The 12,367-nt window shown below is 30.5% G+C and overlaps 1 protein-coding gene across 1 annotated transcript in view; it reads left to right on the top strand.

Moving 5' to 3' along the window:
• LOC145323824 (uncharacterized) overlaps window positions 1-11,620 on the top strand; it is a 56,832-nt gene extending 45,212 nt beyond the window's left edge. The window contains exons 16-24 of the mRNA XM_080166385.1: window positions 2,432-2,514; window positions 2,748-2,803; window positions 2,963-3,056; window positions 5,618-5,671; window positions 6,214-6,288; window positions 6,731-6,781; window positions 7,414-7,482; window positions 9,465-9,553; window positions 9,835-11,620. Coding sequence (XP_080022511.1) covers window positions 2,432-2,514; window positions 2,748-2,803; window positions 2,963-3,056; window positions 5,618-5,671; window positions 6,214-6,288; window positions 6,731-6,781; window positions 7,414-7,482; window positions 9,465-9,553; window positions 9,835-9,904 — 641 coding nt within the window. The 3' untranslated portion in view covers window positions 9,905-11,620. The remainder of the gene's footprint in view (window positions 1-2,431; window positions 2,515-2,747; window positions 2,804-2,962; window positions 3,057-5,617; window positions 5,672-6,213; window positions 6,289-6,730; window positions 6,782-7,413; window positions 7,483-9,464; window positions 9,554-9,834) is intronic.
• The last annotated feature ends 747 nt before the right edge of the window (window positions 11,621-12,367 follow it).

Genomic DNA, 12,367 nt, shown 5'->3' with positions numbered 1-12,367 from the left:
TGTACGTTCGTCTTTGTGTCCTTAACAGATTTAGGCATGTTAGAATTGTCCTATCAATTTATAACTTGCGATGTTGATTTCTTAACGATATCTAGAAATTGTAGCAACCCTGTAATCAATACCTGAAAGTCAGAATGTCCATTTCAAAGATTTTTTTCTTTTTGACTTATTTTCAAAATTCTCAATTTTACCAAAATTCCTGGAATAACTGGTTCTCTACCTGGTTTTATTTTCTACCAATCTACACCAGGAAATTTAAAAATGCATTTTTTATCCCTAAAAGTTGGACAAAATTGTTTACATAAAAAGTTTGTGAAAAAAATGGGATGGCAGACGGCTTTCAGACTTCCAGTGCCCTAATTGTTAGATGCGAAGCTATACTGTCAATTACAATGTCTATCTATCTATTTGCCAATGGAAAAATGAAATCGGCTGCTAAAAAAAGATAAGACTTCTGAAATCTAGTGTTAAGACTCCCTTATAGCAAAAGCATCTATGCATAAACTAGTTTGATTTTTAAATAGATTTGCTTTGCATCTAATGGATTCATTCATTATTGATCATTACAAATCTGTATTCTAAGATTGTTGGTAATTTTTTAAAATAACCATCTAAAGCTTAAAACTTTTCAAATAAGTAAAATTTAAAATGTAAATGTGGCCTTAAATGTAAACTCATTTAATTCATGAAAACTTAGTTTAAAAAGTGTCCCAAAAGTTTAAGCTAATTTTATGGGAAGGGATAATTATTCAGAAAAAAAATATTTCTTGGTCAAAAGCAGATAAGAGCATGTCAACTACATGTCGGGAACTGGCTTAGTTTACGAACCACGTTAGAAAATAAGTTTTAGTGCAATAAATAAGTTACTGTAAAAATAAAATTGCCTTAGCCAATAAATTTATGCATCTTTGAACCACCTTTATCAGAACTTACAGACAAAGTTCATATAATCAAACGGTTAGTTGTCTAATATTTAGCTGTGTCTTTTCAGATTACCTGTCCGTAGGCCTAATTTTATGCAAGGGGGCAAACTTTTAAATAACTTTCCTAAAATTACTTTGGTGGTTAAAATAGACATTTGAGTTTTAGAGCAAAATATATTGGCTATTTTCTAATCATAACATGTAATCAATTACAAAATATTGAAAATCTATGACATAATAAAGACATTAAAATGCACAAAGTTTGATTTACTGTTGTTGAATGTAAGCCACTAGTTAAAAAATGTGCAATTTAAGGTTTCACTGTTTCCTCTATCCTAACTCTATTATATGCATCCTTTGGCCCTCAGAGGCATACCTAGCAGCCAATTTCAAAAACTTTCATACCAGAATATTTATCTACTCGCTCCAGATAAAGAGAGCCATTTATTTTATTGGTTTATAGAGAGTTGCAGATAAAAGGGAATTTAGAAAGATAAATGGATAGCTATTGCATTGGTATATCTATTAATTCATACCTTTAACTCTATCTATCAATGTATCTATTGATGTATCTATCCATGTATCTATTGATGTATCTATTGATGTATCTATCGATGTATCTATCATTGTATCTATCGATGTATCTATCGATGTATCTATTGATGTATCTTTTGATGTGCCTATCGATGTATCTATTGATGTATCTATTGATGTATCTATTGATGTATCTATCATTGTATCTATCGATGTATCTATCGATGTATCTATCGATGTATCTATCGATGTATCTATTGATGTATCTTTTGATGTACCTATCGATGTATCTATCGATGTATCTATTGATGTATCTTTTGATGTATCTTTTGATGTACCTATCGATGTATCTATCGATGTATCTATTGATGTATCTATCGATGTATCTATCATTGTATCTATCAATGTATCTATTGATGTATCTATTGATGTATCTTTTGATGTACCTATCGATGTATCTATCAATGTATCTATTGATGTATCTATTGATGTATCTATCGATGTATCTATCAATGTATCTATCGATGTATCTGTCGCTGTATCTATCGATGTATCTATTGATCTATTGATGTTTCTATTGATGTATATATCAATGTATCTATCGATGTATCTATTAATGTATCTATCAATGTATCTATCAATGTATCTATCATTGTATCTATCATTGTATCTATCAATGTATCTTTCAATGTATCTATTAATTTATCTATTGATGTATCTATTGATGTATCTATTAATGTATCTATCAATGTATCTATCGATGTATATATCGATGTATCTATCGATGTATCTATTGATGTATCTATTGATGTATCTATTAATGTATCTATCAATGTATCTATCGATGTATATATCGATGTATCTATCAATGTATCTATTGGTGTATCTAACAATGTATCTATCGGCGTATCTATCAATGTATCTATCGAAGTATCTATCGAAGTATCTATCAATGTATCTATAACTGTGTCTAGATCTAGAAGTAATGTTACCTACAAGTTCCTCTACAAGCTCAGCTAGTACTGACGACATCTCTTCACTGGGAGTCAGGACAAAGGTCAGTATGAGTCTTAATATCTAAGTAACCATTGCTTGCATTAAAAGGGCAATTATGTTTATTAGTAATTTAGTAACGATAAACAAAAAAAATAGTTAACTTTTATACAGTAAATAATATATTTTAAAAAATTATTTTAATTAATAAGAAGATTTAATAATTAAAAGATCTCTTTAACCGAAAATTGCGACTCTAATAAAAAAAAATTACAAAAATATTGTTCATATGTTTAGGATCCAGATATTCTTGGAAGCTGGGAGGATTTGGAGCCTGGAATTTCTAAAAGAAGGTAATAAAAAATATATAAAAGTAACATGATGCCCTTCTGTATATCTGTGTGAACCGAATTATATTTACATAAATACTTATACATTTATTGGCTCTAAATTAATTTCCAAATTGTATGCAAGTGTTGCATCTGTAGATTTTTATTCTCGTTTCTATTTAGATCTCGAAATATGGACTCAGACTCAGAAATCCGCGGGTTGGAGCGGGATAGATCTCAGGAACAGCTTATTTTCTGCAATCAACACTATACACAGGTACTTGTATCTATATATATATCTATCTGTCTGTCTATCTATCTATCTCTCTGTCTAATTATCTATCTATCTATAAATATCTATATACCAGTCAATTGGTATATCTCCATCTATGGACAACAATATCTCAGGAACAGCTCATTTTCTGTAATCAACACTACACACAGGTGTGTCTATCTATCTAATTTTATATGTATGTGTGGAGAGGGAGGTAGTTTTGTTTATTTAGGTTAGGTAAGGTTATATTGAGTACTTTTCAGCTCTGCAGGGTTAGGGCTCGCAGGTGATAGTATGTTACGCACCCCTTCATTCCAATTGATTTTAAAAAAGGGAAGAGTTTTCAGTGATTGGCAGGCACTTTAAGACCAATCACTCATTTTTTGTGTCTATATCTTTTATGTTTTGTCTCTTCGTTTGTTTATCTATCTATCTGAAAGAAATATTACAATATTTAATAAGAAAACAAATATTATTTAAAATGTGGGACCATTTGTAAACTCGCCACCAAACCCTTTAATTCCTTTGTTTCAAACTTTCAACTAAATTTACAACGTTTATTCATTGATACAAAAATAATCTTGAAGTAGCAGAATGTGCGTATATATGTTTTTTTGTCAAGCATTAATATCCCATAAACCATCGATCGATTAAAAAGCATTATTTTGTAGAAAAGCTCTGCATTGATCATTTACCTATCAATTACCTTATAAATATACGGGCGAGGCTGCTGTCCATGACACTTTAACGTCAGGTCCAACAACCTAGGATAACTAAGGGGAGCCAAATCTCTCCTTTTCCGTCCAAACACCCGGGGTATTAGGTTAAGTAATCCCCATTTTACAACTAAATTCTAGATTGCACGATCTTTGTCTGAGAAGTCTATCTGTGCATGGTAATGAGTTGCGCCTTGTTTAGGATAAGACATTCCCTCTACTCTAACTATTTATGTCGGGCACCTGATATAGCAGCAGCAAAAACCATTTTTAACGTCTTCAGTTATGACGCGTTGTTGGGCCGAGATTCAAACCTAACACCTCCCCGACGACGAGCGGATGCGAAACGTGTTGAGCCACTGTAGCAGATGTCTGTATTAATCATAGCTGGGTCTTTATTTAGAAACAAAATAAATGCTAAATATTTGTTTGCTGGTTTATGTGCATGCTATTAATTTTCGCTAATCAAGGATAACATTTACAACTACTGCTAAACAATCACACACACATATATTAGTATTCTTAAAAATATTCGAATAGGGCAGACCAGGATTTCAGTCGATAAAGATCGTGTTTATAAAATATTGGATAAACATTATAAGTGACAAGTATCTAAAGGGATAAGACAATGATAAATTGATGTATATCCCCAATGATGATACATAACTTACCCATTCTGAAGATTAAAGATAGTGGTAGAAATGATTGGACACTCAAACAATCAAAATTTAATAAATGTCACCAAGATTTTTAAGCCAACGAATAAGAAAACGTTATTATAAGACTTTGGGGAGTTGTGTAGTAAACACACAATGTTCCCTCTTTGCCTGAAAATTATCTAAATTTATTATTTATCAATGAATCTAACATTTGAATATTTTGCCGTTAGAATATCTTACTGAGCATAAAAACATAAAGTAAATTTTGTAAATCTTTATATTTTTCTCTGTCCCTAATATAACTAAATAGACAAATAGTTTGTTAGTTAATTAAGACCATTTAATTATATCGTCTCAAAATGTGCAAATCTTAAAATCAAAACTTTTCAAGATATTGTGTTAGCTGAATTTGCTGATTTTAAGGTTGTGCAAAAATATCCCTAATGCATGCAGTTTATAAGACTGCCCTTAGGTTCTAGGGGATTTGTTCATAAAATGGTTTGAAGTACAGTACATCCTTTAGCAATAGATATACAGAATATACGTGCATATATTGACAGGGCAAAATTTGTAGTCAATTTAGTTTATAACATGATCCTCATTTATTGGTCAGTTAGGTCATCTAGTAGAAGGGGAGGGGATGGGGATGGAGGGGAAGTATTGTTATTTTAGCCAGATGTGAGTATAACCGCAATAGAATACATAAAAATCTGGTGCAACATCCAATTAACAATATCTAGCATTAAATTTGAATAATTTCAATATAGACAAAAAAAAATAGTCAAAAGCTTTTGTTTAGTCAAACTGCTAATAAATACCACACTAAGAATAGTTATTTCTTTCATCGTATTATAAAAAAATGGTTTTAATCTTATGATTGTACATTTCTATATTCGTAGAAAGCTGGATATAATACGATGCTAGACATAGTTTTTTCGTATGGATAAGAACCGGTTCCTATCCACCGGATTCGAATGAATACGAGAAAAATATATTACGATACAATACATGTTTTTTTCACTATGGCTCAGAACCAGCGGATATTAAAAATCAAATTACCAAAACCTAATATATTTTAGATAATCATTTATAACTGAAATATATTTTTGAATTTGATTTAGTTTTAACCATATTTAAACTTTTTTTGACATGTAAAAGCTACGAATTCAATAATAAATATTAATTTTAGACGAAATCTTGCGAGCATCTCCATGTAAACGTTGCCTATCAACACAGTTCGCAGGTATAGTCACTTAATCATATACCAGAGTATTAGCATTTATTTGTTGTGTGTATGTGTGTTCAATAAGATCTCTAGATGATCTTCAAATTATTAAAAAATTAGGTAAAAAGCCGCAAGTACATGATTTTGATTTTATGTTATTTATTGGAAAGGTTCGTCCTAACTAGGTTTATAGCTTTATTAAACTTGATAAACACACTTGACGCAAAGGTTATGATACGGTTACTTATGAACTATGGACATAGATGTTATTGTTTTTCAAGTTTTCAGGGAACTAAAGGGATCTAAAAGACAATGGGCTATAAATGAATGTACATCATCAATGATTAAATACAAAATTACCCCTTCTATAGATCAAAATTAGTGGTTGAAATGTTTTGACACTCAACTAAATAAACCAACCAACCAAAACAAATAATAGTTCCCAGAGTTCTTAAACCAACGAACAAGAGAAAATGAAAACAAAATTGGGGACTAGTGCAATAAATAGCACAATGGCCACTACCTTCCTGTTAAGTTTTAGACAATTTATTTTGTTTTAGACTGGATTACAAGAATTTGGAAATGTGAGGGGCAGTGAATATTCTTCTTTTACCAGGACACAACAACAACAACAGGTTTTATATGATAGATAGATAGATAGATAGATAGATAGATAGATAGATAGATAGATAGATAGATAGATAGATAGATAGATAGATAGATAGATAGATAGATAGATAGATAGATAGATAGATAGATAGATAGATAGATAGATAGATAGATAGATAGATAGATAGATAGATAGATAGATAGATAGATAGATAGATAGATAGATAGATAGATAGATAGATAGATAGATAGATAGATAGATAGATAGATAGATAGATAGATAGATAGATAGATAGATAGATAGATAGATAGATAGATAGATAGTTAGATTGAGAATCACAAAAGAATTCAGTCGTCTATCTTTAAATGCAGCCAAATTCTCTTAAAAATGTATGAGACAGACATACGGACGGGCAAAATTATAAAGTTGCTTCTTTGCTATAAAACCAATTAGTAAAAATTGTTTAGAGTACAACAATGCTGATTAACATGCACACACATCCAAACTACAATATACCGGTATGTATTTGCCCTACTAACCATTCGACAGACCAATAGACATAAATTTTGTAGACAACGTTTGTTTACAATTGAATAGAATATATCTATAATACAAAGTAGAACGATGTTTGTTTGTCTATCTGTTTGTTTGTAGCGAAGGATCTCGCTAACCGCTGAACCGATCGGGTTCTCCTTTATAGGGTAGCTTCTCATAGGTCCCGGGAAGGTTTATAACTAATTTCTTGGAGAGTGGAACACCCCTAACCCCCCCAAAAAACGAAAAATACTACCCCCCCCCCCAAAAAAAAAAAATCGAAAACACGAAAACTTAGTTTGATAAAACCTCTTGGGGCAAAGCCTCTAGAGGCTAGGGGCGAAGCCGCTAGTGAAAATAAAATACAAAAAAAGATAAAATTAGTTTAAATAAGACAAAACACAACACATACTAGACATATACAAAGAAATAATCTAAACAAGACACATAAAAGTTAAATACAAGACCAATACACGACAAAACAAGATAACTACTAGACAAATAAAGTAATTTAACCAAATGACGAGTATACTTAAAACAAATATTGACAGACAGACAATTTAGGATGAGAGAATGTTTTTAAAAATGCCATGCATATGATTTTTTCTTTCTTTAGAATCCGCTGTCACTAGAAACTGGGGATCTGGCAAGCGAACATTCATCTTACTCTTACAGACATCAAGAGGTATGTAGATAGATAGTTGGATAGCCAGAAAGATATGAAATGCATGGATAATTATGTATTTTCTTAATAATCATTGGAATATAACAACATCAATATGTGGTTTGTCAGATAATTGGATGAAAAGATATAAAAACAAACAATTTATGATTTAAAATTCCTTATTAGACATGCATTGAAAGGTAGATAATTGGTTGGACAGTCAGGATCTAAGCTAAGCTACACTTAAAAGGATCATATCAGTTCAGCGTTTAGCGAGATTCTTCGTTACAGACAGACAGAAGGACAGGCAGACACAAGCACAGACAGAATTCATGTTACTTTTGTTCACTTAAAGCATAGAAAGATATTATACTGTCATGTTCTAATATTTAACAACTGTGGAAATCAGTTTTTGGCCTTGATAAAGTGTTACAAACTATACTAAAAGTTTTAGATGAGAATTTTAAAAAGAGTTAGGTAACAAAACAGTGTGGCCTTAAATAAAAGATTGATTCATATCCTATAAAATTTCTTAGGCTCGTAAGGGTTTCCTAAGTCTTAATTTTCTTCTCTTAATTTGTAAGGCTAACATTAACCCTAACATTAGGCTAACCTGGCGTATTTATAGGATTTTGCACATTGTGTTTATATGTAGTTTTTATAATTGTACTACCCCTAACCTTTTTACAGGGCACACTTAGAAAATATAAAAAGAATCAATTACCTTTATAGGTTAGAAATAGTAGGATTCAAAAGTATAATCATTTTCACTGTTTTGTGTGAAGATTAAGATAAATAGTTTAAAGAAACTGATCCATGTGGATACAAAAGAAAACAGATGCACATTTTGAAAACACTCTAAAATATTCAACAACAACAACAAAAATGAGAACTTTTGTTGATGGAAATAAAATCATGTATTATTTTTATTATCATTTTTGTATTTTTACCAATTTATGGACTATTGGCATATCTCTTTAGATCCCTGAAATAAAAATTTCAATGTTGTATATCAACTAAAACCTATAAAGATTCTCTGAAAGTTATATCAATACTAGTCCACATTTTGTAGTAGTATTTTATCGAATTACATTAGTTTTCAAATTTTTTATAGTGAATTGAATCTAAGATTATTTCAGTCTAGCCATTCAGAGCTTCAATTGATTTATAACTTAAGATAGACACTATTTTCTTTGAAGAGGGCAGCCACTCTGTAAACATATATGAGTTAAAAAGCTTAGCCATTTGATGCTTAACATAAGATAAACACTCTTCCTTATGAATCATTGTTTCTCTATATATGGTGTTTCCTGAAAGTAATATAAAGATTCCTATAGAATAGGATAACAAACAGATCTTGGCAAGTATTATAGACACAGACAGTAAGAAAAATTTTCCTATCTTTATTATGATTTTAATTATATTCACAATAGACTGTTCCGCTTGTGGATGTTGTTGTTCTTGTTAAAATGTAATTCCATCCACCTGCCTCTACCTGTACCTGTCACTTTTTTGTCTTGCATTCTATTCACAAAAACAAACAGGATATATTGTGTCCATAAGTTGCGCACAGAAACAGGCTGTAGTATACCTATCTATCTGTCTGTGTGTGGCTCTAGCTTAAGATCGTCCTAACCCCTGAGCTGATAGGGTTCTTCTTTACAATGAAGCTTCTTTAAGATTCAAAGAAGATTTATAAGATAGGATAACTAAATCCTCTTAAGTGAAATCACCGATAGGAAAAAATCTCCTAAAAATTCTATATTTTCCTTTTAAAACTCCCTCTCCCTCTTTTAAAGTGCCCCTAGAGGAGTGTAGCTGCTATTAAAAAGTTAAAGTAACTGTAGACAAAATTGTTAAGTATGAATATTCGAATAAAGTCTTCTCTTGTGGTGGTATAAAAGCATTTTTTCCATTTTAAATCAAAGGATTTGCACATTTGAGTTTGTATTTATCAATATATATTTATCAGTATGTATCTATATATATATAAATATGTTAAGGCTACCCTGTGTATATCTGGCCCCACTGGAATGCCCGTGACTCTGCCTGTTCCAACTTCTCCAGTAAGAAGTTCCTCTCCAGTTCAAAGGTATAGACAGTAGCGAAGCTACTATAAAGTTTAATTGTCGTTTGGTAGGTCAGTCAACATATACCTTGCTGGGACATATCCCATTCTTTTTGCAAATTGAAGATCTGATAAACGGCTGTACCGATTGTTACACAGTTTTAAAAAAGTTTTGTGATATTCGAAGAAAGGTTTTTAGGCTATAAAGTGTTGGGGTGTGACAATTTTCCTAAGCTTTTCCTTTTAAGGGGTGTAAAATGAGGGGTAAAAAAGATCAACTATAAACTTCACTTATTCATATTTAGGTTGCACTTCCACATGCCTTCAGAGCACAGCCGACCAAACTCACCACCACAGGACCGAGAACATATTTAATTACACTCCTCCTCCCCAATAACCCTTAAAAGACAACTGTACAAATTTCTACCAATCACATAATCTATAATCCGATATGAAGCAAACTTGGATCTGGTGCAGTTTACGGTACAATGATCCTGGGATCGATTTTCTCAAAAAAAATCTATTAAGTTTAAAAGCTGCCAAACGGCTTAACTTACATGTTCCGTGCAAACATTCTTATAAGTGGCATAAGAAGCCAGCAGCTTTTTAGAATTTTTCGATTTTTGGAACATTTACCGTAAAAGGCACCTATTCCAGGAACTATATTGGTGAATAGTCCAGTAGATTTTATGACACTGGATAACTAAATCACATACAAAAAGAAAAATTGAACTTAATACATTAGGAATTGTTAATATAATTTCATCTTTTGAATTAAGATTAAGAATATAGTGCAAAAAATATCTTTTTTATATTAAGTTTTATGAATTTAAACTTGTAATGATTTTTAAAAACTACCAACACCTGAATAGTTATTTCTCGCATCGTATTATAAACGGCTTTCCGCGGATATAGAATGTACAATTATGAGATTAAAACTAGTTTTTTTAGCCCCGAGGTGACGAAGTCACCGGCTAAAAAACTAGTTTTAATCTTATGATTGTACATTTCTATATTTGTAGAAAGCTGGATATAATACGATGCTAGACATAGTTTTTTCGTATGGATGAGAACCGGTTCCTATCCACCGGATTCGAATGAATACGAGAAAATGGTTTATGTGATTTTCTTTAACAATTGTTTATAGAAATAGACAATATCACTATTATCAAGGAGCTCATCACTTTAATAAAAAATATTTCTGAAGAAGATATTTGTATGATCATGATGATAAAAAAGTTGATGTTAATTTTAGTAAATATTTTTGTTATAAAAACAATTTTGTTTTTGCAATAATTTGTTTTGTTGCTAGGTGGAGTAAACCAACTCTACCCCCTCCCTCCTTCACCTACAAGGATATTCATTAGGGGATAACGCCCCCCTAATGGGGGGGGGGGGTAGTTGTTGGTAGCCTTTCTAGCCGTTATAAAATTCTAAATAAGTGCAATAATTCTTATCAATATAAGGTGCCATAATAGCAAACAACATTGCCATAAAACATATCTTTATTGAATAATATTAATTATGTACTAAAAATGTTCCAAATTAAAAGAAAATCCTCAAAAGAAAAAGATTTAATTTTCAACATGGCTATTTTTAGTTCTTTTATTATTTATTGAAATTATGTAAAAAGAATTAATTAAATACAAGAACCATAATTTACATTAGAAGCACTTTAGGAAGTGTTTCACAAAATTTAATCATAAACAAAATTACCCTTTTTAGTAGATTTAAAATAACACTGTTACGATATATATTATTCAATCTTATTCAGTTTACAATGGGTAGAAAAATTTAATAAACTGTTGTTAATATTATCATTAATAGTCCTATCATTCTTTTAGTCTTTGTGACTGACAGTCAGCCCTATCATATTTAAAGCTACACTTCTGATAAAAAAGTAATAATCAAAACACAACGCAAAAAAGTAAACCAAAAATATTTGTAAAGAAGTAACCAATACAAAAAAAGTTACTTCTCAATTAGCAAAAACTTTTACCCACAAAACTTAATTACTTGGTGTCCAAACACTTCCACAAAACTCATCTTTCTATAAAACATAATGAGAGTTGACTTTTAATAAATTGAATAGATTTTAATTTGTAATTTTCTTTGATAGCTAAAATATGTTAGAAGGAAACAATATACCACACAAAATAACATTCTTCCACATTTTCTTAGACAAGTTTCATTTGACCCTTAAGGAATTTAGTTTATTATAATTTGGAATAGATTGGGGGGAGAGTATCTGTTGCTGTAGTAAAAATTTCGATTTTCTAATATTTTTGCAGAGCTGATAAAACATAAACAATTTCCATTATCAAGAAACCGAAGTAGACATTCTGAACAACTAGTAGTCATCAATAGATGGATAAGACAATGGATGATAAATTATTCTTTCCCCAATATTATAATATAAAAAATCTCTTATTTTTAAAGGTAGGAAGAAAGCTCAAGTCTTTCTTTTTACAAATATATTTTGAAAATGAAATGAAAATTAATTGCAATAAATAAAGATGTGTTTGAACAGAAGTTTTCCATTAAAGAAAGTTTAAATCTTTTTCTATTATTTAGTTCATTGCAATCATATATCCTTTATCTAACCTACATTACAAAAATCAAATCATGCAATTTTATTTTACATGGCTTGTTTTAAATTGATTTATTGTTAATAACTGTCATTCAAGATTCAAGCAAGGGTGTAATTTTTGTAGATTTATTTCAAACATTTGGGAAATAAAAGTTAGGTTTCTAGTTTGTGATTTAAAGAAAAAGACTGATTTTTTACAAGCATTCCCTTTTAAAAGTTGTTGTTTTTATACTTATAACCAATATTGT

This window comes from Acartia tonsa, chromosome 7 (assembly GCF_053477335.1).
Source record: "Acartia tonsa isolate MP-2025a chromosome 7, ASM5347733v1, whole genome shotgun sequence".
Lineage (NCBI taxonomy): Eukaryota > Metazoa > Arthropoda > Copepoda > Calanoida > Acartiidae > Acartia > Acartia tonsa.
The sequence above is the reverse complement of the archived record's forward strand: the minus strand, read 5'-3'. Positions and strand labels throughout refer to the sequence as shown.